The sequence below is a fragment of the Anoplopoma fimbria genome, chromosome 18 (genome assembly GCF_027596085.1).
Source record: "Anoplopoma fimbria isolate UVic2021 breed Golden Eagle Sablefish chromosome 18, Afim_UVic_2022, whole genome shotgun sequence".
Classification (NCBI taxonomy): domain Eukaryota; kingdom Metazoa; phylum Chordata; class Actinopteri; order Perciformes; family Anoplopomatidae; genus Anoplopoma; species Anoplopoma fimbria.
Genome location: NC_072466.1, coordinates 11,765,526 through 11,792,773, shown reverse-complemented (window position 1 = coordinate 11,792,773; position 27,248 = coordinate 11,765,526). Strand labels below are relative to the sequence as shown.

At 38.6% G+C, this 27,248-nt stretch overlaps 1 protein-coding gene across 1 annotated transcript; it reads right to left on the bottom strand.

The window, feature by feature from the left end:
• Window positions 1–12,657: 12,657 nt before the first annotated feature.
• Window positions 12,658–27,248, bottom strand: lin28b (lin-28 homolog B (C. elegans)). Its single transcript, XM_054618938.1, is given in 5 exon segments — window positions 12,658–12,970; window positions 15,845–16,032; window positions 25,945–25,970; window positions 25,973–26,134; window positions 27,239–27,248. Coding segments are annotated over 5 exon segments (699 nt in total).

Sequence of the window (27,248 nt, the reverse complement as noted above, 5' to 3'; positions counted from 1 at the left end):
GCCATTTTACTCCCTTAAAATATCTTATAGCATGTCAAAAGAAGTCAACATATATATCATTTCATAAAAACATAATGGTATAGTGAGACAAGACAGACATACCAGTCATGAAAATGTCATAATAGGCCATAGTATAGTATGTCATTAAAAGTCACAGTATAGTACTTATGTTACGCAAATATTTTAGGTCATAATATATGTCATAAAAATGTTGTAAAAGTATATTTCAAAATTTAGTCATGAAAAAGTCCTAGTGAAAAATATAAGCACTCAGAAAAACGTTATTTCATTTGAAAATCGTAGTACAGTATGTCATAAAAAAGTGACACTATAGTAATAATAAAAATATCCTCAAAAGTAATTTCCAACAAAAGAAAAAAATATATATTATAGTACATCATAAAAATTCTAGTGTGTCATGTAAAAAAGTTGTAAACCATAACATGTAATAGTATAATATGTCATACAAAATAGTAGATAATTTAATTTGAATGTCAAGAAAAAGTCACAGTATAGTATCCCATTAAAATGCCAAACAAGTCATGCTATCGTATGTCATTAAAATGTCCTAACAAAGTCAAATCAAAAGTCATAGAAAGGTAAGTATAGTATCTGTTTACATGTCATAATATATTATATCATGAAAATGTCATATAACTAATAGAATATTATGCTGACAATAGTCATAAAAAAGTCATAGTGTTTTATGTTAAAAAAATCAGTATAGTAGTACTATATATATCATGGTATGGTATATCAAAAAAGTCATAAAAAGAGTATAGTATCAGAAAAAATATTCACAAAATGAGCCGTAGTTCAGAATGGTAAAAAAACTGAAATCAGTCATAGTATTGTATGTTGAAAGAAAATAGTATAGTATGTACAAAAAGTTATAGTATAGTGTGTTGAAAAAGTAATATAAACTGTATATATATTATAATATATGACGTATAAAATTAAATAATCATTGGAAAAGAAAATATTCAAAAACGTAAAAAGTTATAATATAGTATGTCGAAAAAAAATAATAGTTCAGTATGTTGAAAAAACGTACAGTATAGTATGTCAAAAAAGTAATTTAAAGTTATATATGGTTACCTAATATTAATTGTATTTTTTGAATGTCATATAGAAGTCATACTATAGTATGTCAACAAAGTTTAAAAAAATGTTATAGTAAAGAATATCAAAAAAGTCATAAAAAAGAGTCATAGTATAGTATATCAAAATAGGTAATAAAAAAGTATTTTGAAAGTCATAAAAAAGTAATTGTTTACTAGTCATAGTATAGTATTTCAAAAAAAGTCAATATAGTATGTCATAAAAAGCACTAAAAAGGTCATCAAAAAGTTAGAATCAAAACAACGTCATACAATAGCATGTCAGAAATGTCACAAAAAAGTCATAATAAAGTATGATGAAAACAGTCATGTTTCATGTTACACTCATGAAAAAGTCAAATTATAGTATATCAAATAAGAAAAAATGTCATTGTATAGCATGTCGAAAAAAGTCATAGAATAGTGTGTTGAAAAGGTCATAAAAACAATCATAGTACACTATGTTGAAAAAGTCATAAAAAACATCATAGTATAGCATTGAAAAAAGTCATAATTTAGCATGTCGAAAAAGTCAAAGTATAGTATGTTGAAAAATACATCAAAACAGTCATAGTGTACTATGTCAATAAAGTCATGAAAACAGTCATAAAACTTAAAGTATAGCACGTTGAAAAAGTAATTGCAAAGTATGTCGTAACGAAGTAAAAGAAAAGTAATAAATAGTGATAATAAATGTCACAGTATAGCATGTTGAAAAAAGTCATAGTTTATCATGTCGAAAAAAGTCATATAATGGAATGTCGCAAAAAGTCATAGTATTGTAAGTAGAAAAGGTCATAAAAAAGTAATAGTATAGCGTGTTGAAAAAAATCTTAGTTTAATATGTCGAAAAGTTAAAAAAAGTAATATTATAGTATGTTGAAAGAGTCAAAGTGTACTATGCTGAATAAGCTCATAAAAAAATCTAGCATGACAAAAAAGTAATTAAAAAGTCACTGTATAGTATGTTGGAAAATGTAATAAAAAACATCATAGTTTAGCATGTTAAAAAATGTCATAGTTTAGCATGTCAAAAAAAGTCATAGAATAGTATGTGGGGAAAAGTCATTAAAAAGTCATAGTATAGCGTGTTGAAAAAAGTCTTAGTTTAATATGTCGAAATACGTTATAGTATGGTATGTCAAAAAAGTCATAGTATTGTATGTTGAAAAAAGTCATAAAAAAGTCTTAGTATAGCATGTCGAAATAAGCCATAAAAAAGTCATAGTATAGTATGTCGAAAACGTCAAAGTATAGTATGTCAAAATAAGTCATAAAAAAGTCATAGTATAGTATGTCGAAAAAGTCAAAGTATAGTATGTCAAAATAAGTCATAAAAAAGTCATAGTATTGTATGTCGGAATAAGTCATAAAAAAGTCTTAGTATAGTATGTCGTAATTTCAATCAGGAGAGACTTCAATAAAAATTTAACAATAATTTATTACACATGCATAAGAATGAATAATACGAAGTCTTTGGCTATTGGACTCCATGGCCAAGCCATATAACAGTGGGGCTCAACGCTGAGATCAGCAAAGCACAATCTCCCTGGAGTCCAGACACTGGTGCTGGTGATGATGAAGGCACTTTCTGCATCCTGATGCTGCCTGTGCTGACGACTGGCGGTGACTGAGGTGGAGGAGGGTCACATCTGAATTATGCTGAAATGACAACTGACCGCAGCAGAGAGCATATTTTTAAAGTTTGACAGCAATGATGTGATTGGTTAAAGGAAACCGTGGCCGAAACTGGTTGGACAACTTTACGTGAACGGCCCCCAATCACTTGATAGAGTTATCACAGGGACAGAGTGAATGAGTTTATGAATGAACAGGAGTGTAAAGCTAGTCTTCCTGACTGAACTTTCGCTAAGCTTCATAAGTCATATAGTATGTCGAGAAAAGTCATAGTATAGTATGTCGAAATAATAATAAAAAAGTCAAAGTATAGTATGTCGAAATAATCATAAAAAAGTCATAGTATAGTGTCGAAATAAGTAAATAATAAAAAATGTAGTGAAAAATGTCGTAGTATAGTATTTCATTAAACTATGTGGCAAATGTAAAAAAGCGCATTTGTAAAAATGTGTGATTTCTTTTTCATCCATTCAAAGCAGTTGTTTCCATCTTTAAACCCCACTCGATATGCACGTGTGAAATAAGAAGTACCTAGCATACAGAATAACAACTATACTCATCTAACTCATCTCAACATCTTTTCTATTCTATCTAGTTACTTTTGAACTTTCAAACATCCTATTAGCTCATTGTGCTTAAACTAACGGACTTTAAGATAAGTGTCAATTCATTTATTTATATAAATGTAAAAGTGTAAATATGACAAAGAATACCAATTTGTTGCTTAATAGAGTCCTTGTGTTTGGGGTAAAAGTGAATGCGTATTCTCTAAATGCACTTGTTGCTTTCAAACCCTATCCAAAGCAAATCACTGATTCAGGGCATTGTTTGTGTAAATAATTTAATCATTTGTTACCGTGTGGCTCAACCTAGTAGAAATGTTTGGTACAGTATTCAGCCTGTGGTAGATGATTCCCTTTCTGTCGACATTTCAGCTCTAGATATGAGCTTTGACTCGTTTCTGTGGAGTCCAGCATGCATAATATGAAATCCTGGGGAAATGGAATGAAAGGGGAATAGCAGTAACTGCCTGAGCTGGGCAGGCCCAGCAGTGGCATGTGTCTGCCCAGAGATAGCACAGGTGAGCGCATTTTAAGTACCATTGGCCCCACACGTAGAACTCTAATAATCACTTATAATAGCAAGTGTATAATCTGTGTGTGAGCGTGTGCGCTCGTATGCACAGTCTACCACCATTTCCCACCTGTATGTGGGTTTCTACACACACCGTGTCCAGGGGGACAAACCCTGTTTCGGCTGCAAATTAATATCAATTGGAAGAAGTGATCTTGTGTGTCATTTAGCAATTTGTTTGGATGTGGTTTTCTATCTGGATGTTTTTTTCCCAGTGGCAGATGCGTTGTGGTGGGTGGCAGCTGCAAAATGGAGGAGCACAGCTTGCTAAGTGATTCACCCTGCTCCTGGCGTCTCCGTTACCCCATGAGTCTTTTCACTGACAATGTTTTCATTTCTGTTTGCTTTATGTGTAACTAGGATGGTGAGCTGGATGCTTTGACAGCTCTGTCAGAAAAATGACAGTGCTGTTTTTTTCTGTTAAATAAGAGGTGATGGAAACTAATAGGACGTTTGCAGGGTATTTAATTTTCATGACATATTTTACACTTGTCCTGTGAATTACAAGGTTGTGGTTGAATATGACACTAAATCAGATTCTGTGATAGACATCTTGATGCTGCTCAGTCTGATAAAAATCCCCAGGCTGATACTGCAAATGAGCTCACTATCTGATGACATCTGCTGCATTTTTTTTTATGTACACACCGGAAATAACAGTGTTGAGTGTTGAACCAGTCATCTCCTGACAGGGGAATCACTATGTTATTCACTGCTGTCAAATAGCACTCTCTTTTCTCACCAAAATCCGCCATTAGGTTCTCCCAAACAAATGTTCTCTCCCTCCCCCCTCTCTCTGCCTTTGAGTCATTCATACTGTTGATTCCACCTCTGGAGGAATACATCAGGCATAACGCCCTTTTCTTTCATCAAGGCAGCAGCTTTAAAGTAATTTTCCTCCTCTCATAGGGAGCCAAATGGATACGAGAAGATGTCGATTCTCTCATTTCTTTGTCTGTCCCCTTTGATCTCTTTCTACATGAATTCCCAATGCAAAGAAAGTAAATGGGATTTTTTTTTCCTCTGGAGCATGGCTGATCATACAAAATTGACCACAAATGACTTCTAAAGACCTCTGTGTTTCGCTCAAAAAGAAAAGTATACCCCAAAACATGCTCCTGGCTATCATTACTCATAGTACATTTTAATGAAGGATGAATTATTCAGAGTGCACTTGTACATGCAACAGCCCAGTGATGCTGATGCTGTAAACATCTTTATGGACGCATGGCCATCTGTGTGCGTGTATGTGTGTGTTTTTGAAGGACTGGGATGGTTTTGTGAGCAAGGACAAAGGTTTTAGGGGTGCCTGCATGCCAGTGTGTGTTTCTCTCTGTCGCGTTAACAGACAGCAGTTGTGATTTATCTTGTACTCCCAGTGCAGGGGCCCCCTCTATCTCACTGGAAAGGTTAAAGCATACAGCCTGGAGGCGGTACTACAAAGGTCAACATGCAGTTTAGGAATGAGGAATAGGACTTTAGAGAGAAAGACGAAGAAGAAATTTACTCCTCACCTCTCTTCAGGCTGCATACTGCCTCTGACATTCTGAAAACACACACTGCACTGTTTGCAGCCGAGGCCCAGCAATATTATCCTTTAGTTATTTCTATCCTTTCTCCCCTGTCTTCTTCTTATCGCAGCCTCCCCATGATACCTCCAATATCACATGCTATAAAAATCAACTGACCTTGAAAAAAAAAACATCTCCAGAGATTGTATATGAAAAAGGGGACCTGTATAGGAAAATGACGGTGGGTAACAAAGGGAGACTGTAAACAAAGAGCGTTCATTTAATGGACCCTCCCAAGATGTTCTTAACAGAGAGACTGAGAGAGAGCCAGCTGGTTATAAAAAGAAAGGCACTGGGCTATTAAAGAGGAGCAGGCAAATAGAGAGAGGGCTGTGAAGAAACACCAGCTTCTTTGGTGAGTCAGATGTGTTGAGGTGATTAATCTGCACTAGCTGTGTCCTTCACGGGCCTGAGGGGAGGAACGATACAGTGGCACTAGGTTGCCCCCTAGTGGAGAAGAAGGGAACATGAGTAAAGAAATCCATTTCAAGTTTGAGTTGTCATCACTTACTTGGAGTTTCAGTGACAGGTAGGTAGCTGTGATTGATGTATCTTACTGTTTCTGTTATTGAACTGGCTTCAAAAAGTTCTTTACGAAAAACAAGCAAGAGAACACAGCAGCTCTCTTCAGTTTAAGTGATAAATTGCCGTTTTAAGGGCCGAATAGAACTTTTATTTTTATTACAAACTAAATTATTGATTATCTTGGTAATAAATCAATAGTTTTATTTGTAAAAAAAAAAGGAAATGATTCTCACCAGGAAACATGTGTATGTCAGTTTATATTCCACAATCTGTCAGAAATAAAGTTTTAAAACATATAAGCTTGTTCTGTCTAAAACCCAAAGATATTCAGTTTTCAGTTATATAAAACGGATACATTTAGCATGTATTCACATTTGGGAAGCCAGGGCCAGCAACTTTTTGCATTCTATATTTGTTTGGAGGATATCAACATTGTTGCTTATTAATTTCACTTCAGTGAACCAGCCAATTAAGTTTGTTATTTATGTTTGATAAATATGTCTTGATTTTGTTTAGTATAAAACCTTTGAAGAAAGCCACAACAGGAATAAAGGATGATAAGAACCCTAATGGAAAAAATAAGCGTATAATTTAAGGCAATAAAATTATACCTTCGAAAGTTTCTTTGAAATTAAGAACGGATGCAAGTTATTGAGTTTAATACAATTGATTATGATTATATATGAAAACTAGTTATCAATATATTATTGGGATTTTTTATTTATTTAATTGTGTTTCAAATAAATGTTTAAAAGGGGGTAGTACTCCATTGATTTAGTTTTGCAATTACATAAGGTTGGGTGACCTTAAAGAAAATGTGTTTCCTTAATTGTGGCCATTCTGAATAATGCATGCTAACTGCATTTGCAACATCCATTGTAGACATTTGGGAAACACAACATCGACATAACTATAGATATTACTTAACCGAGCTAGCCGATGGTTGGCCAAGCAGCAAAGGTAACAAAATACTAGTTCATCTGCATATTAATAACATTATTAGTTATCGTTTCATACAAACCATCTTGATGAATTCCAGAAGCCAAATGTGTATAAACTGAAACTTACAATCTGATTAACAAAACAAAGAATATACCACTTCAATGTCTAGTACGAAATTATACATACTTTAATGCCGATATAATAGGTTTATTTTCCAATCAAGTAAAACATTTAAGACATTTTTAAAAATCCAATCCAAGATTCACAGAAATAAAAAAAAGGCAGTACACTTACATCGGGGCTAATGAGTGATATGCACATAGAAGAACATTTTTCCCCATTCAAAAGCAATCAGTGCTTGGCTCTCGACGTACTCCAGAGAAGGAGAGCACAGAAGACCCTCTCTGGCCATGATGCAGAGAGTAAAAACATAAACAAACATGAAAAATGTGAGGTTATTTGTATCTGCACTTTAAACTGCTTGGTTGGATTTATAGGTCCTTTTGAGGTCTGATGTTTCCGTTTGATTTCATGTACATACACACAATGTGAACCTGACATAATACAGTTCAGTTAAAAAAATAAACATCATAAATGATCATCTCCTAGAATACATTGTTTCTCCAGTAAAGGCAGAGCACAGAGCAGCTGACTACTAAACAACCACATGAGGGAGCAGTGAGACATGCTGAGGTCTCCCTGTAAGGGATCATGGCATAGTACATCCTGTCTGTCTCCAAAGGCTGTTGGTACATTGTTGAGGATAATTCAGTGTTTTCTGTCTTAAATAGGGCCTAAATATGAATTTCATATAATTCTTTTGGGTTTTGTTTTTTGGGGTTGTGTTTGACCCAGTGTGCATGGTTTCATTTTAGCTATTGATCCGCCAAGCTGCTGAATAATTCAGACACGGCCCAACAAAATGTTCCCTCAATTATATGAGGAGTTATTGTTTTCATTTAATTAGGAATATTTCACTGTCCAATAAAACCTAAAGTCCCAGTCAGAGTGTTTAAATGCTCCTCTCAGGTTTGAGTAAAGGCCAAATAAAACCCTTTCAAATTAAAACGGTTTATCTTGAAAATATAAAGCCGAGTGAGCTGTTCCCTCTGCTTTCAGTCTCTTTGCTAAATTAAGCTAAGCTAATGCTAAAGCCGGCAATAGCAGTATATTTTAACAGACCAAAGTCAGACTGATATCTATCTTCTAATCTTACTTTCCACTAGAAAACAAGTATGCACATGTCCTACAATTTTGAAATATTAAAGGAGCAGTGTGTACGATTTAGTGGCCTTCGGGGTAACATAAAAAAACACTAAAAGGCTCTCTCATAAGCCACACTGTGCTTTCCAATCCCCATACTACCACGCCATTTAGTATGCCGGTGAAATATTTAGTATGTTCCCAATATCTATGTTTTTAGCGGCCTTTGACAGAAAACATTTCACACAAGCCTGAAAGGAGGTCAAGAGCGAGCTGAGGGGTCACAGCTAGCTCGGGACATGTCTGTAATTACTGCAGGACAGAGATGACTGACAGATTCAGCCAAAAAAATGATGTGACCAACAACCTGAATTATCCTTTAAACTCTACAAGTCCAGTTAATGAAATAAAAGATAAAAAACACAGAATATTTTTAAGAAAGTTAATCTGATTCATCCCCGTCTCTAAATAAATATCACAATCTTTGTTAACACGGTGTCATGTGAGTGATATAATCTCTACAATGCCTTTAAACACTGCATAACTCCATATATCAGGTGTATCCCTCTTCATCTGACATTTTCTTCATTAACAACACTGTGGAGGCAGAAATGCACCAGTGTGAAGAAGCTACAATGCAGTCATTTGGATTGCATCAGTGTTGACTCTCCAAATGAAGAAGCTACGGTGAGATCAGTTGCATTAGAGTCCAAAATATGTGTGACCACACTAAAAAAGAATTCTTGTTTGGACCTTCTGCTGAGATACAACTGGTACATTCAGGTTCACCAATGTTTGGTCTCAAGTAAAACCCTTTGCACCATTTTTGAGGTTTGCATGGATGAGACTCTTAGCTCGTATTGTCTCATATTTGCATGACTCAAAACTTAAGACAAGATGGAAAATATTTATAATATGATTCTACCAATTTGTTATCCTACATGTAGCCTTGACAAACCTTTACGATAACCATTTTATTATTACTACCATAAGAAGAGTATTCTCTTGTATGAGAGGGTGTCTTGGCTGTAATGAATACTGAACAGGACAATTAACAAGAGATCAATCAGTAGTTACATTGATTGGAAGAAAATATAAAGCTACTAACAATAATAATATCACTATATTTTACCGCAGCCGTGTACTTTGTTCATAACTGGCTTAAACAAGCGTTCAGTTCCATATGGAGGCCCACTGCAATATGAACTGTAATACTGCAGCCATATGCAAAATCAATCTTTGATCTCATGAGTTAGTTTTTTTTTTAAAAAAAAAGCACTTTTAACAATATTCATCTCCATAAACATTTTTTTTTTTTTAGAATGACGTCTATGCAATGTCACCATTATTACAAAACCTACTGATTTCATGTTAACTCCAATGCCGCTCTAAACTACAAATGTAGTTTGCAACAAAAAAAGGGGCATCATCTCCAAACCACACAACTTCTGATTATCTGAGGCTGTAAAAACGGCTGGCAAAGGCCATTACCATGGAGCCCAAAAAAACAGGAAATATCTATTTGGTAATAGGGTCAGACAAACAGAACATAGAGATAGGCACTCCTTGTGCGAAGTACAATCCTATTCTTCTCCACCTTAAGCCCATCACATGAAGTGGTTACAAAAACGGTTAAGATAAAATACTTAAAAACTAAGAAACAACAGTCCATGTGTTTTCAAAATGTGTTCATGTGGAAATGTTAAATATTTCATATTCAACATGTCTCTAGCTAGCCCAACAAACGGAGATAAACTCACTGGCTGTCAGCAGCTAAGTGATGAGTGTATACTGACGGTATAACACAGAGCTGGCAGAAAAACTTCACCCTGTATGTGTGAGACAAGCACGCCCGTTCTGAAAACTTCGGAAAAGGGTTTTGATTGTAAGACATATTTGGAGTCACAAGTGACAAGCCATTTCAGGGCTGATTGGTTGAAAATGTGGTGTGACTCTAGTGCGACAAGTGGCAATTTAATGAACAAACAACTGCATGGAGGAGGTATAGGGGGTCTGGGAGGAGGTAAGGAGTTTGTGGAGGAACAGCGCATATGAGGTAGGCTTTTGATGTAAAAAAAAAAAAAAAAAAAAAAGAAAAAAAAAAAGCTTAGCAGTAAAAGAAAAAGTAACTTATCAAAATCTGGGAAGGAAGACCAGGGAGACTGTGGCAACACGAGGGAACTTCTCACACAACACCTCCGTACAATAGAGACCTACAGTTAATCATACAAGCTCATCAAAAATATACAAAACAAAAAGAAATGAACAACTATGTATAACACAAGAGGTAGTTGCTAATATCAGTACATGAATCGGTTACATACGTCTCTTCACCATTGCTTAACAGAGTTTGTGGAGTCAGTCAGTGGATGATTCCCAAAAGAATAAAATACACTTTTTTGGTTAATTCCCTGAGAACAGTTCATCATCCTGAGAGGAATTGTGTGTAAAAATGTACAAATACATCATACAAAAAGATGTTGTTTCCGTAAAGATTTGAGCATGGGCTGTGCTCCTTATGTGGTTTGGTCATTCACTTTTTTGTCGTTTTTTCCATCTGCATTGTTGAGATTTGATTTTCTTTTTTTTAACGCACGCAAACATTCAAAAAGCTGTACATTAAAAAAAAATAACCGCAGTGTTTCGCTTTCAGCAATAACTCCCTCTTATTCTGAAAGATTCGAGGATAGCAAGCACTTCAGCAAGTCTTAACTTTAAATGCCTTCAAAAAATAAAGCCAAACTATTTGGTATAGAAATATACCAAAAAAAGTTGGTTGTCTACTTAGAGCTTTTATAAACACACACAAGAGAGTTTGATTTCATCATACAAAGTCATTTGATTTGTCAGAACATTAAGATACAACTCCAAAGCGACCCGACATGAACTTTGTGAGGAGTCGACTTCAGGTAAGCTCTTTTCACATTCAATATGGTCAGAGAAGAGTTATTAGGTCACAAATAAGTGCCACTAAAGCCATGCTCGGGATTCAAGTTATACCAAAAGCAGCTCTCTCTCTCTCTCTCTCTCTCTTCAGTGAGTCTGAAACAGCAGCAGTGATGGTCTCTCATACTAACGAGGAGAGAGCATTACCTGGCTGGTGCTAACTAACAACTGGTAGGCACAGATGGAAAAAGGAACAGGTGGTTCGATCTAACTGCATCACAGCTGGGAGAGCAAACAGCCTGTCGTTCTGTGACATTCATTTCCAAGAGGAAGTATTTGTGAGGTATTAAGTTAGTAGAGCAGCTGTGGTGACACTGTAATGGTCTGCACCTCTAATCAAACAAGGTGTGTCTTTGTGCGGGGTCAGAGGTGGTTGCTGACTATTTAAAGAAGGCGTGTAGTAAAACGTTATTTTTTTTTTTTTTTAAAAGGTCAGTTTGATTTGTCATAGATGAAAACAGTTAAATAGAGAGAGAGCTACAAGTTTTCACACAACAACAAAGTATCCCATGCAATATACAGGGCTATTCATCTATGTCAGAGCTAATTCCTTATATGCATTACTTAAAGTTAATAGAATTTCAATGATATCCTGTAATAAGCTGTAATGTTATTTTCATTTAATTAGGCATCCACCAAAATGGAAATCTAATGATGGATCCACTACCTGGAATCGAATATATTATCTAGCTGGATTATACAATGTTTTATCTAAGCTTGTCTATGTCTAATAATAGGTAACACAAACGTTAATAGCGTGTGACCATTATGCTTTCTCTCTGAGCATGCATAACTCACGCATACAGTCACACACCTTCTCCTTCCCTCTCTAAATCTTGCACGTGCATGCGCAAACACACATGCTCACTCTGTGACAATCAGTTGGTCCAGTCTATTTCATGGAAGAGAGAGGTTTGTGGCGAGCGTTTCAAGATAATGAGGATGTTTTTAGCAGCTCACTGTCTTTTTAAAAATTCTCTCTGGAATCCATAAAGTTTCCCTAAAGATGCTCATAAGCCGAGCTAACAACCTTATGGGTCTGGATTATCGCTGAGAGGGTCTTGAGCTCTTAAAAGTCTTCTTCTAATCCTTCTTAAGATGAGCTACCGTGTGTGCCAAAAGGATGCAACATGATTTTCGGAATGATTAGGCCTACAGGGTAGAAAATTGTGGCTTTAAATCGACAACATCTGTAAGGAAAAAAAGCATTCAAAATGGCCAACACTTAGGTCCAAGGAGGACAAAAAAGGAAAAACAACATTCATACCACGTTGTTCCACTCTCGAGCTGCACTGATTGAAACAAGAAAAACAGTCAGTCCCTGCAGTCACCATTCCAGCACTGGTTGCCATAGCTGCACCAGATGACTGCAAGTCACACACATTCACGCACGTCCGTACCCCGTTGATCGTTGCCATAGCTGCGCTGTTAGAAAAATAAAAAATAAAATAAAAGTAAAGAAATCAGGACCTCCCATTTTTTTCACAGGTGTGAGGTAGATGAGGGGGTGGGGGTGGGGCTTCAGGTATCCTTGATTGAGGGGAGACATGAGGGTCGGGGGGGGTCAGCGGTGAAAGGTTCACCTCTATGGGCTGTCTTCAAGATTTCCTCCACCTCTGGGTGCGGGGGCCGCGGTGTGTGGGGGGCTCCTCGGGGGAGGAGGAGGAGCCCTCTAGGGGAGACGAGCCGGAGCGCTCCTCCTCCTCGGGGGGGCAGAGGAATGACCCGCTCCCGGGGCTGAAGGCCGAGGTAGACGCAGGTTGGTCCTGAGAGCCTGAGGCGGGCGCCAGCGCCTTGTGGGGACACTGAGCCACCATGTGCGTGATGCTCTGGCAGTAGTGGCATTTCTTTGGCTGGGGGGGCAGGCCACACTCCTTGGCATGGTGATCCAGACCTCCACAGTTATAACAGCTGCAGAGTGAAGGAAACAAGGAGTAAAGACATAAGTATTCAAGAGCAACAAAAAGAAGAAGCCCTCATCACTTTTTTCCTTTAATTCATGAAACATTGATGAAGGTCTTGGCTTTGTGTAGTTTAGATGACGTTTCTTGGGTAGTTGTTCAGTTTTACTGATATTCTTAGATTTTATTAGGATTAAATGAATTCATTTATTATTATTTTTATTTGTTTTTAGCGTTTTATTATTATATTTGATTATTGTGATTGTTTTACCCTGTACAGCACCTTGAGATTTCATTGTATTTTAAAGTGTGCTATATAAATAAAATCCATTATTATTATTAAACAGAAGAGTTTAGATATTTAAATAGAATAATTGTTTGTAGTAGTGTAGTTTTTTGTTTTTTTAGAGAAATCAATACATGACCCTACTCTAAAAAAAAGAGGGAAAAAAAGAGTGAAAAACATCAGCGCTGCGGAGTTGAAATACCTGCTCCAACTAGGATTCAGCACTAGATGGCAGTATGCCACATGATATTGCTTTGGTTCAAACGTGAGGAGAACTCTGTGGCATGCCAAACTACAATGGCTTATTCAATTTGACAAGAAGCAATTGGGTGCTGAAAGAATAAGAATACAAAAAGAAAAGGCAACAATGGCCAAGACCGATAGGATGCAACCAACTGTTTTGGCACCACATCAAATCAATCGGACAGTTTTACTTTTTTAGGTGTTAGATGTTTGTATTTTTAAGGATTGATGTCAATTTTCAGGGTTATTTTCTGCAGTGCAATGCTTCTGCAAATCTAGAACAGCGGACATATTCACTGTTTTTATAATCTTTTTCAAAGCAGTGAAACATCACTGTGTGGTGGGTTTAATTGAAGGATTTTGCCAAACTAAATCATGTTGTCTTTACGTGGAAGCTGTATCATGAATCAATGGTTCACTATCAAGGGTTTCAATTTTTTTTGATTCATTCAGTTTTACATTCAATCAGCAAAACAAGCACGGACACAGTAAACCACAATGTTAGCAACATTCTGCCACTTAATAAGAAAACAAATCATGGCAGGTTTTAAGTGTTTTTCAGACATTGCTTTGGGGGCTGAGTTATTTCCACAGAGTGTCTAACATACATCTATGAATAAATGGATATTTTCTTTCATGCATTATTGCAATGCCTCTTAATGACAGTAAAATCTGGGGAATATATCTTAAACCAGTCAGGCTTAAAGCCTCTCACAACCTGCATTCATAGAGCTACAACTAGATTCATATAAGAAAAATAGTTCCAATAGCATAATTGAAATTAACTGCCAGAACCATAAAACAATATTCACAACATAAAATGAAATGGTATCAACCATTATGTATCGATCTGTAGTAGGATAAGATTATATTTTTACGTTTAGAATATTAAAAATGAATTCAGAAATCGTACTGTAATGTTTCATATTATGCAGTGACTTATTAAAATACAAAACAGCTGTAAAAAAAAAAAACTATTTAAAAAAGATTTATTGTCATTGATACTTTGTATTAACGCTGAATAATTAACCGCATAATTGGTGAAAAATATTGTCTATGCAGAAGCAGGAAACCACCTCTGTTACAACGTTAATAAACAAGAAACAATTGGGGAAGAAAGCTGAGAATAGTAGTTTACGCTGTGTGTTTAATTTGGAAGGCAGTGTTTTTGTTTTTGCACTGCTTTCATAATTTATGTCTCCAGTTATTACTTCCATAAAAGACCAATACTTCAATTCGATTCTTATATCGAACACCCTTGGAGACATGAAAACCACAGATCACTAGTGTCAAGAATGGACTAAACAATAGTTGGTTGCATAACAGAGTGACCAGCAGGTGGCGGAGCATCGTAACTGCCACAGGAGCCGCTTGCACTGAGCGCTCACAAAGACACAGAAGACATCAAAGACACCCAACAGGCCATCTCTGAAACCAATACTGTCTTGCTACCGCCTTAGTAAAAGGTAGAGACACTTGACCGAACACTGGATCAATTATCCCAAATAAACTGAATTATTCAGCTGTGTAAAACAATCAGGGAGCCTTCTCTCCCAGATTCGGTTTCCTCCTTTCTAACACAAGCTTTTTTTTTTTCACACCTTAAAAAGAAGCATGATCACAGGGTTGTTCAATTGAGGCAGCTGTGATGCAGCAACATAAAGAGTGGCATATCTGGACTTTAACGTAAATGCAGCCTTGTAGTCATGTGATGCCTCCCTATAAGATACAGTCTGGACCTGCTATACTTTGTCTCTGTCCACAGGAAGACCTGGTTAAACAACCAGGTGTTTCCATGGAGCTTCATATTGCTGCTACCTGTGACAGATTCTAGCAAAGCCCCCTTTAGGATTTTACAAAGAGCACAAAACATTTGATAAAGCTACTGCCACGTTGAGAGGAATATAAGACCAATCCATCCCTTTGCTAATGCTGTCCCTAATGTAAAGGCTGGCAAATTGATTTAAAATAGTGGCATAGGCAGGCAAAGTGCCCTATTCAATTCCTTATTACTGTGCACAATAACCATAGCAACAGACATGTACTCTGGAAGATTGAATAGATTTAATCTATAATCTCAGCCCACTCAGAAACAGCTCACAGCAGTGAGATGTACATATAACATATGTCTCCTTCTACTATAGGAAGTCCTGCTTTTCTGAAAGCAAGCTGCCAACACACACACACACATATATATATATATATATATATATATATATATATATATATATATATATATTCAGCATTTGTTAGATAAAGCCAAGACTGGCTGCATATGAATCATTACAATTATGCAGACACAGAATAGATTTTTTCTTTCTTATTTCCATGTTTTCCTAATTATATCATTCTCACCGGTCTCCCTTTGGTTTTCGTTTCTGGAGTGGGACCTTCCCTTTGGGTCTCCTCTCGCTGCCTGCGCAGGGTCCCCCACCCGGTCCGGTCACCCGCAGGGACTCCAGGCCCTTAGAGGACTTCTTATAGGTGAACTCTACCTGCTCACCCTCCTTTAAGCTGCGGAAGCCCTCCATCACCAGTTTGCTCTGTTGGGGAAAAAAAGCAATTATCCATTTAAAACTGGCAGGCACTTATAGCTCAATGAATCATTTGAAATGATAACGCTTGCGATACACAAGGGTCTGCATTTAGTCATATATATATATATATATACAGTACTGTACTGTATAGAAATTGTATGATTTTGTAGGACAACAATTCAATGGAACACAGCAGTGAGAAAATGTTTGAGTCACTCAAACCCACCTAACCTTGAATAATGTTGAATCATTTTGGAGCTCTCTCAAATATGTCATTTTGAAAGGATTTATCTACAAAGTGGTATTGAGACATACTGCACATTTTCAGAGTTCTGCTCGCCATTTTTCTAACTTTGAATGATACAATAAGCTGACAGAGACCGTATGCTTTACACATAAATTGTTCTAGATGGCAGGTGAGCATTAAATACATTAAAACAGCATTAAAGAGCCTTTGTATTACATAGAAAAGGTCTTTTTTTTTGTTGAAAAGACACCGTTTAATGCATTGCTTCTTTTAACTGTCCACACAGCATAAAGCTCAGCATTACCATTATGCCTGTTCACATCTATCAGAGCTAATTTAACACTTAAATATTGAACAGCTGCTGAAGAGCATCAACACTTTTCATCTCCAAATACTAGACAACAGAAGAGTCAAGACCTATTAACACTGGGAAGTTTACTGCGGGTGCTTTTGCACACCGCTGCATGCAGTAGCACACAATGTACACAGAAAGACATCCTTCAAACAATGTGCATTGACTGTATGTGGTTTGCACCAACTGCCGCGGCAGTCTGTGCAGAGACAGACTTATCTCGTACACAGCGTCCTTGCTTTACTCCCTTTATCTAGTTTTCGCAGAAGCACCACTTCCTATTCCTTCTGCAGGGAGAAAAGACGAGTGCGTCACACCCATGCAATCATAATCTTGCAGCACATCCACATTGCATCTTATCTACATGATCGGCAATATTGATTTAGTTACTACATAACCACTGGACAATGATTTATGTCTTGTTGAACGCACAGAGCGGACGGCTGATAGGCACTGTATGTGACCTTCATGAATCGCAGCGAGCCCTGCAGATCTCGGCAGAGGTAAACACACCCCCACACGAGCATGCAGTGTGCAGGGCAAACCTACTACCTACTAAACATCCAGGCCTATAAATAACACACGGGCTATCTGTAAATTCACGGATGTGTAGGAGAAGGAGGAAGAGAAATGGACGAATGATCGGAGGAAATCAAATGTGCAGTAAGGAGAGAAAATGTGCTCAGCATTCTATTTTTCTGACTGTGTCAACGACTGCAGTAACATGAAGGTAAAGGTGCTCTATAGGTGGTCTATTAGTCGATATGTATATATATATATATATATATATATATATATATATATATATATATATATATATATATATATATATATATATATATATATATGTGAATACGTAAGAGAGTGAAAAGGTGGGCATGTATAAAGCAGTGAAAAAAAGATGTGTGAATTAATTTAAAACAAAGAATAGTGTCTAAACCCACTGCACCTTGACAGATATCTATCTGACTACCAATATACAATGACATAAGGTCAGTTAAAACTGTGATAAATAAGTGTAAAACTGTGATAAATAAGGGATTACAAAGAGTCTAATTATATGCTTCTAAAAAACAAGTTTCATGAGAAAAAACTTGAAAAATTTGTTTCATTAAGATGCTCTAGGAAACATAATTTATAATAGTAAAAAATAAAAGGAGTAGTACAGTAAACACAAAATTAAATAATTTAGCAGATTTCAAAATTCAGAATACAGATGGCACCACCATCTCACCAACATAACATAACTTATTTAAAGCACTCAGTAAAATGTAGTAATGTGCTAAAGGCCGAGAATCAAAGAAAGCTTTTGAGGATATACACAATAAATCTCATAAGTTTATATTACATAAATCTTGTAGGGAAGATTCATGCAAATCCATTTTATAAACATTATTTTTGACATTAATAGGCAACTTAAATTTGTTTGTTAGTTTTCTGTATTACCTTTATATCAAACTTTTACTTTTTTACCTAAAAAAGGTTTTGTATGAAAGACAAACTTGTTAAATTTAAACAATAAAAAAAATAACTTTTGACTTCAAGACTTGACTACTAGAAATGTTTATGAAGGGCCATCAAATATACACTATACAGAGATAGGATTAAAAATAATACTAATTTATTTTAATTTCGTTCATTTTTGATATTTTTTTTCAGTACATGAAAATGTATCTTGAGTAAATAGGAGTGGCTTCAAATGGTGTCTAACGCATTAGGCACTCCACAAATATCACAGAGAAACACACAAAGCAGCCACAAGGAGTAAAAAGTGGTTACAATTTAAAAAAATATTATTAACATATTCAAAAAAAGTACTTTGCCTCATGCTTTAATATCAAACTTCACATAATCAAATTGTCCTCCTTATTAACGCAGTCTTTATTTCCACAATTTGTAAGAAAGGAAAATTGCTGTTGCTCAATACAAATAATGTTCCTTAAATTAACTTTAAGTTAATTAACTTTTCTTTTCCCTCTCAGAGGTTCTTTCTGATTCTCTCCCTGCAGTCAGTGAGGTTACAGTCAGGGCCACGGTGCTTCTAGTCGATTGCTAATGGAAGATTCATCCATTTTGGGTATTCAGGTATTGGATTGGCTTTGAGTAAAGGAACGTGGATCAGGGAATGGAAATTAGATTTTACAGAACAGATGTAAGAGGTGGAATAAAACAGAAGGGATGATGAGGGGAGTCAAAATCTGAGCTTGTGGCTTAATAGAACCGATAAACATCGATGTTTGGTTGCTGTGCTGCAAAAGCAATGAATTCCAAGATTCGAAAATCATTATTAATTTATAACGACAACCTGGTTTTCAATTTTTTTATGAACAACAAAGAAACCTCAAACAGTCAGAAGAACCCTGCTCATTCAAATTAAAATTGATTTATGATTTCCATCGTTAGACCATCCAAATGACTGAAAGGCATTCCTGCAGCAAAAATCAGTAGAAAGCAAATAAAAACTTGCACCCATCCCCCCACAAAACAAACGGATTCTGAATAATGATGAATAATCATTGACTCGTCTCTAGACCGTGTGGCGCATGAGCCCTTCCTGTTCCTCTCCTGTCTTCAGTCCACCAGCAGCTTGTCTCTCCAGGTCAAAGTTGAGTGGTTTGTCTCAGCACCCTACCCCCTCTTCAACCCCGTCAATGCCCACAATGCACCAGTGAGGAAACCACACAACCCCTTTTGTTCTGCAGAAATGCAGGAAAACACACACACACACACACACACACACACACACGTGTCCTCCATATAAGACACGGTATCACACTCATGCCTCAGATGAGTTTCATTTCTGTAACATTGCCTTGCAACAGCTCAGTCTCTCCGCAATTACGTTCAAAAAAACGCAGCATGTGGATTTATGTATGTGATATGTGTGTGAGTGTGTGTGTGTGTGTGTGTGTGTGTGTGTGTGTGTGTGTGTGTGTGTGTGTGTGTGTGTGTGTGTGTGTGTGTGTGTGTGTGTGTGTGTGCCTCCATGCTGGTGTGTGCATGTGTCAGTGTGTGAGAAAAAACGAAAAAAACTTCACAAATCAGAACCTGTAACCCGAGTCCCCTCCTCTCGAGTGACCTGGCGGGTGTCCTGACCCGTTTCAGTTTACGCACAGAGGTCAGGAAAGGGCACGGCCGGGGGAGAGGGAACGAGAGAACGTCAGAGAGAGAAAAAGAGAGAGAGAGAGAGGGGGGGGGAGAACACAAAATGGAGGAGTGGCCTGGAGCGGGGGGTGGATGAGGGAGGGAGTTCGGAGGAGGAGCTGGGGGGGGGGGGGGTTCATGGAAATGCCTCCAGCGCATTCTGTTCAGCTCCAATGGAGGAGCAACTCCTGATCAGTGGCTGGACCTGGGGGAGCCCAGGAACAAAACCCCCATTTGATCAGGAGCCCCCACAGGTCAGCAGCAGAAATCCGGGGGTCAGCGGTAGAACCATCCCAGCACCACCCCCTGCCCGACTGGAGGAACACACCAGCTCGCAGAGCTTTAACTCAAAGCCACCAACAAACAGCTGCTGTCATCCTCAAAAGTGAAGAAACTGAGCCAACAAAATGGACACCGACGTCCTCTGAAAAGGCTTGATTATTCTTACAAGCTTCCTTATATGTAATAAATATCTTCCTATGGCTCTATGCGTGTGTGTGTGTGTGTGTGTGTGTGTGTGTGTGTGTGTGTGTGTGTGTGTGTGTGTGTGTGTGTGTGTGTGTGTGTGCGTGTGTGCGTGTGCGTATGTGTATGTGTAGGAAGGAGCCAGCGATCAATACGGACTCCAACATCCTGGATAGAAATAGCCTTCCTTTTCATCAGCCAGGCCCTCGTCATCACCAGACCCAGCAATCAATACAGGAAGCTGTAACGTGAGGGGATGGGGAAGCGAAAAAGAGAGAGGAGACCCACCATCCTCCCCCAGCCTCTCTCCGTGGCGACCACCGGCTACGGAATGGCTAATTGCGGGACGCTTTAAATCAGAGGTGGCCCACGCAGAGCCGCACGCTGGATCGTGCTCGCATTGAGAGGGAAAGGGGGTGTGTAGGGGTGAGCGTGAGGGAGATGGCGGTCACCATGTGGCGTGGTGCCATTAAGTAGCTTTTTACATACAGGAAATGCTAAGTGGACAAAGCTGGGCAAGATCAGCTCGGATGGACATAACCCAATAGGACGCATGTAAACCAAAGAAGAAAGAGGGGAGCGTAAAGGAGCGAGGAAGCTGGTTGAAGGAGGAGGAGAAAGAAAAGCACACAGAAATATGTCGATGAAAAAAAACACCAACAGAGCCGCTCTTATGACGCTGACACCCCAGCCCTCCTCAACACGTTGTCATTAGTGGCCCTGATCTTTGAACCCTGCCCAACCCCCATCAAACACTTAAAGCCTTCATGTTTCCCCTGCCTCAAATTAAAAACATCCAACACCCCGATTATGACTGGGGCAAATATTTGATCTGAGGGAGGAAGCACTAGATCATCTTGCTACGTTTATCAGCGCGAGAGGGGAAATGAACCTCGCTGAGGTGACTGGTGATAAAACACACAGCCAGCTAATAACTGGAGTCGTTCAGAACAGAAGCACACTATATATATATACGTCTGTTTTTACACAAATGGTTGTGTTCTTTTAAAAATCCAATATTAACTATTTGAGGAAGGGAAGCCTGCTCAGAGGAAATTATTAATGGCAAGTAATAATGATGTAAAGATAAAAACTGGTTGAGAAATACACATATTCTTAGTTTAATTTTTGAAAACATATTTGTTACTAAACCTTAACCATAATGGATAGCATTAACACATACTTATTTTTTCCAAAGATAAACTGCATTTTCAAAAGGCAAAAACAATCAACAGTTTTTTCTTCTGTTGTTTTGGAACTGAATTCGTCCTACATGGATTAGCATTATGCATGTCAAACACCATTAAAGCGGGACAATGCTTATTATCTTATTTGCTTCCTTATGACATTGATATTAAGAGATTAATATGATCAAAGTCGGTCTATCTATTCAATACAAAATGTGGCAGATCTTTGTGATCTCATTTTGACAGAGTATCTTCTTATCATCTGTGATTTATGCTTAGTGACAACTGTGTTTTTATTTTGGGAAAAGTAGCAAATACTTTATCTCCAACATTTTAAATAGAATTTGGCTGTGGATGATCTCAATTTCAAAACACTGTCAAGACAAAAGAAATCCCTCTAAATGTTCTTTTAAAATGTAGATTTTCCTTTATCTTTGACTGATTAAATTAATAGTAAATTAATTATTTTCATAATGTGTTTTTCAGTCATTTCTCAAACAAATAGTGCCAAATATTCTCTAGTCTCCGCTTCTGAAATGTGAGGATTTGATTTTTTGTGGGAGTCGGGGGGAGGTGGGATAGTGTGGCTGCAGGAGAGACAAAGCCTGATACTGGCTATCTGGAGGCAGAGATGGGTGGGGCCTGCATGCCAAACGGTGACACGGACCAGAGGTTAATCTCACTAGGGGCCCACTTTAACCTCGCTACACAAAAAACACACACACACACACACACACACACACACACACACACACACACACATTCGCGCGCATGCAAACACACACACTCAAAACCTGAAACATCTTACAACGGTTCACATGTAGACATCAACAGTCTGGTAGTTAAGAGCAGAAAGTAAGAACCATACACACTCTCACACACACACACACACACACACACACACACACACACACACACACACACACACACACACACACACACACACACACACACACACACACACACACACACACACACACACACACACACACACACACACACACACACACGGGGGCTCCATAAATTGAACACACACTCTGGAGTTTTTTTTTCCGGGAGAATAACAGCAGCAGCAAACTGTTCAACATTTCAAACTGATTACCGACAAAGGGAAAGCCGCCCCCCACCTCACCGCCACACACACACCCCCTCACCCGACCCTCCTGCCTTTTTGTCTTTAAAGAAATTCCTCTTTTTTTAAAAGAATGCCCGAGGAGAGAGCAGGAACTCCCACGAGTCCCAGCAGGAACTCACACACACACACACACACACACACACACACACACACACACACACACACACACACACACACACACACACACACACACGCACACACACACACACACACGCACATTTACACACAGAAAAACACTCGGTCCAGGTAGAGAAGGGTTTGATAAACAGAGATAATGAAATGTCTTTGTGTGCGGATTCACTAAGCAGAGGGGCAGAGTGGGTGAAGAAGCTTAATTACTCTCTCCCGCTCTCTCTCACACACACTCACCTTCCAAAAGGAAGTGATCAGATAGGAGCCCTGATGAAGAGGCCTCCCAGGAAGAGAACTCGTGGTCGGGCGGGGACCCCTCTCGCTGACTCTCTCACACACACACACACACACACACACACACACACACACACACACACTCACCCGCCCTCTCTTACCTCCTGCTCTTTCACTAACTCGTCTTTTTTCCCAACCTCTCGCTCATGTTTTCCTCCCCTCGACTACCACTGGCACCCCCCCCCCCCCCCCCCTCCCCCTGCACCACCAACACTTATTTTTTCCCACATCCCTCCTCTTTCCCTCTCCTAGGAAAACTCCTCCTCTCTCCCCCCCTCTTTCTCTCTCTGTCCTCATGCTCCCTCTTCCCCTCCCCGTCGTTCTCTCTCTCTCTCTCTCTCTCTCTCGGGCATATATGGTAAGTGTAGTGCAGGAATAAAACTTGCAATCTTTCCACCGTTTTGTTTTTAACAGGTAACATTGCGTTATATATGCAGACAATATCGCATGACCTTTTAGTCAAGCTCTTCATGCTTGTCCCGAATTTCAAATATCTGTATCTTCACAGCCATATTCCCTATACTTATTAAGAAAATATAAATGTAAGATATTGTAGCAACATATAACCTGCAGGATTTTAACTCAATTTTCCCACATCTGAACATTTCCTAACACCTGAAAACAGCCTGAATATGTATGTCCAAATGTCTTCAGGCAGACAACAGAAACACACAGAGGGAGGAACACTCAGAGAAATCCAGTGACTGTTTTAATGAGAGTGTATATGCAAATACTGGGGTGCTTTGCATCCGGAATGACAACGTGCTTATGAATGCATATTTTCTGCTCTTGGTGTTAAATGACAGCTGTATTATTGTAAACATGTAGCCGGAAACATTGGGGGGATTTCCACTAGTGTAAACATACGATTCATTGTATAGTAGACAATTCTTCTATTAAAAGGTTTAAGTGGAACAATTTGCATTTTTAAAAACATGTTGAAAATACAACTAGGTACACAAAATTTAAGAAAACCATTACCATTATTAATTGCAACCATTTTCATCTTTGAATACACCTGTATTACAGAAACACCTCACTAGACTGCATACACTTGAAAAAAAGTCCCTCAGACACATATATGGCACCAGCCTTTACAAACTGCTGAGACAGACAGCCATAATTTGACTTCTGTTCAGGTTTTCAGGTTGTTTTCCCAGACTACACCTTCCTTCTCTCTTGCTGATCCACTTCTAAAACATCTCTGGCCAGCAGGGAAATTAGGAGCCTTGAGTATGTTGAAGGATGCAGCACATTCAGTCGACAGAGCAACAATATGGAAGTATCAATCAAAAAACTGACGCGATGCTCCTGAGACGCTCATCCTTTTCAAATATGCACAGCGATGCTCGCAAATTAAAAATTGGATCAACACACGCATAGAAGACTATAAAAAATACTAAACGTGCATTGCTTGCTCGATGCCTGGATATGATTACCCATACCATGAGTATGGAGAAAGGTTGAACAAATGTCAACATATTGCTTAAACGTAATTCACTAAAACTGGGATTATTTTCAAATTCACTGCAGATTTGGAATTATTTTATATCAGACAGCTATATCTAAATTGATTTTATGAATAAAATGTAAAAACTACTAATTTACTTCATATAGATTAAAAGCACATTTATAAAGATCAGATTACAAGTCAACGAGAAAAATATGTTTTTGATATAAAATATATAAAAATGAAATACATAAAGGGTGATGAACGCAACAGAAATCACAGAAACATGTTTATTACAGCGGTATTAAACATCTAATTTCATCACCGTTAACTGTCCCTCTGGTGCACAGCTGAGGCACAAGAAGTAGTCAATGTCGAACTCAGAGGCTCACTTTCTATTTTTAGACTGAATACAACTTATGGATACAAAATGATACCATCAAAAGTTAGATATGAATGGGCTGATGAGGAAATAAATAAATAAACATTTCTCAATACTCCTAGTTTGCCTAATAAGGAGAAGTGGACCTTTTTTATTCACCCTGACATCTGAACCCTACTATACCCCCCCCCTCCACCCACCAGTCCATAATAAAGACACCTCTAGAGGGAGGATGTCACATGAAATCGTAAAAATGCCTCCCCTCATCCTCTGTCCTTCCTCTCTGAGTATTTTAAAGCCACTTTATAGGACCGTTGAAAAAAATATGGCGAGGAAAAGAGGAGCTGAAAGAAGAGAGGTTCTTTGTGTGCTGCAGAATAAGTGGAAAACAAAGCCTGAGAAATGAACTCCGTCCATATAAAATCAACAGTAACTCCACATAAGGTGGAAAACTGGCCGAATGTAAAGGGATGGTTTAAAACGCACCCACAAAACCACAGGAGAGGAGCCAAACACCTCCCAGAACAGCACCAGCGTGCACAGTTTGACTCTTTTTTTTTTAATTCTTTTTTTTTTATAAAACGGGACCTTCCGACATGTTAACTGGCTGCACATCCAGCCTGAAGCTCTGCTGTCCATTAGAGCCAAGTGTGAAACTAACCGTGTCATAGCCACACGACGTTTCTTCCCTTTTCCTTCACAGAGGGGAGAAGAGAGAGGGGGGAGAGGAGAGAGAGAGAGAGAGAGAGAGAGAGAGAGAGAGAGAGAGAGAGAGAGAGCTGGGACACATGTGGCTTAAAGAGGAAACTTAACGTGTTGAGTTTTTTTTTTTTTTTTTTTTTTGTTCAAGCCCGTGGACAACGTGTGATTACACAGTAACATGGTGGGCAATGCAAAACATCCGGATGATACAATGTAGCCTGGTGCTCTGGAGAGAAGTACAAGAGGGGGGGGGGGGGGGGTCAAGGTGGGATCTGAATTGACAGTGTAATAGTTGGAGAAGGACATTTATAAAAAAAAAAAAAAAAAAAAAAAACGAATCCGGATGAGGCGGATGATCACACCGTACATGTTTATTCCTCGAGGTGGTTTTGTTTTTGTTTTTTTGTTTTTTTTTGGCGTCAACTTACTTGGTGGACGAACACATCCAGAGGGGGTCGACAGGGCCGCCTCCGCTGCTGGTCATTGAGATAAATCCAAAGCCCATCCGGACGTTGAACCATTTGCAGAAGCCCGATCCCGACAGGACCTGAGGTCGAGTCCGGTCCTCCTGCTCGGCGGACTTGGCGGGGTCTTCTCCGCCACCTTTACCCGGCCCTCCTGGAAAACACGCAAAGTTAAGGCAAAGTTAGTTAACATATTTTTTTTATTATTATTATTATTACAGGCTCGGAGACAACAGGCGAAGCACGGGATGGCTACTTCCTACGAGCGCTACAGGTTTACATAAGTTCAGCGGGCTCTGCTGCGTAAAGAAGAGAAAAGAAAAACTTCAAGAAGTGTGTGTGTGTGTGTGTGTGTGTGTGTGTGTGGGGGGGGGGGGAATCCCCTTCACTGTGAAGTTCACGGCCCGGTAGGACTCTTTCCTCCACTACTACTTTCCACATCACATAAGCGATCAGGGGGGGGGGTGTAGGAGGCTCGCGCGTGGTGCTGTGATCCGGTGTGTATCAACTCAAACATTCCCCCTCAACAAAAAAAAAAAAAAAAATAAAGATTTCAAATAATAATAATAAGTTGTTTGCTCCTCCCTGACAGATGATCGCCTCTGCCGGACTCGTGCACAGGCACCGCTCAGTTTTCGTGTAACTTGTGGAGGATCTGTCTCGTGCATATACAGCCCCCCCCACACACCCACACACTCCTATACGGTGGACTCGCTTTGCTATGTGATCCCAAAAGAAAAGAAAAAAGAAAAAGAAAGAAAAAAAAAAAAAAAGAAAAGAAAAGGGGGCAGGTGTACACATGGTTCCTCGAAGCTTTACCCGGTGGGCAGAGTAAGCACACACACACACACACACACACACACACACACACACACACACACACACACATATACGCTCCAACAATGCATACGTCTTAATGCAGCGAAACATGGGGAGAGAGACGGCGCTCGGCGAGGGGCGGTACAGGTCGGTATACATACATATATACATGTATATATATATATATATACATATATATATATATATATATATATATATATATTTTTTTTTTTTTTTTTTTTGAAGGGGTTTGGAACAACAACCACGTTGCACCTTGCCCCCCCCCCCCCTCCCCTACCTCCCTCCTCACGCGAGCAGATAGGGAGTGAGGGGGGGTGGGGGGGGGGGGGAGGTTAGGGGAGGGAGGGAGTAAAAAAAACAACAAAAAAAAACTAAAGAGCATGGAAAAAAATAGAAAAAAAAATAATTGCAGAATAACCTTCGGCCAT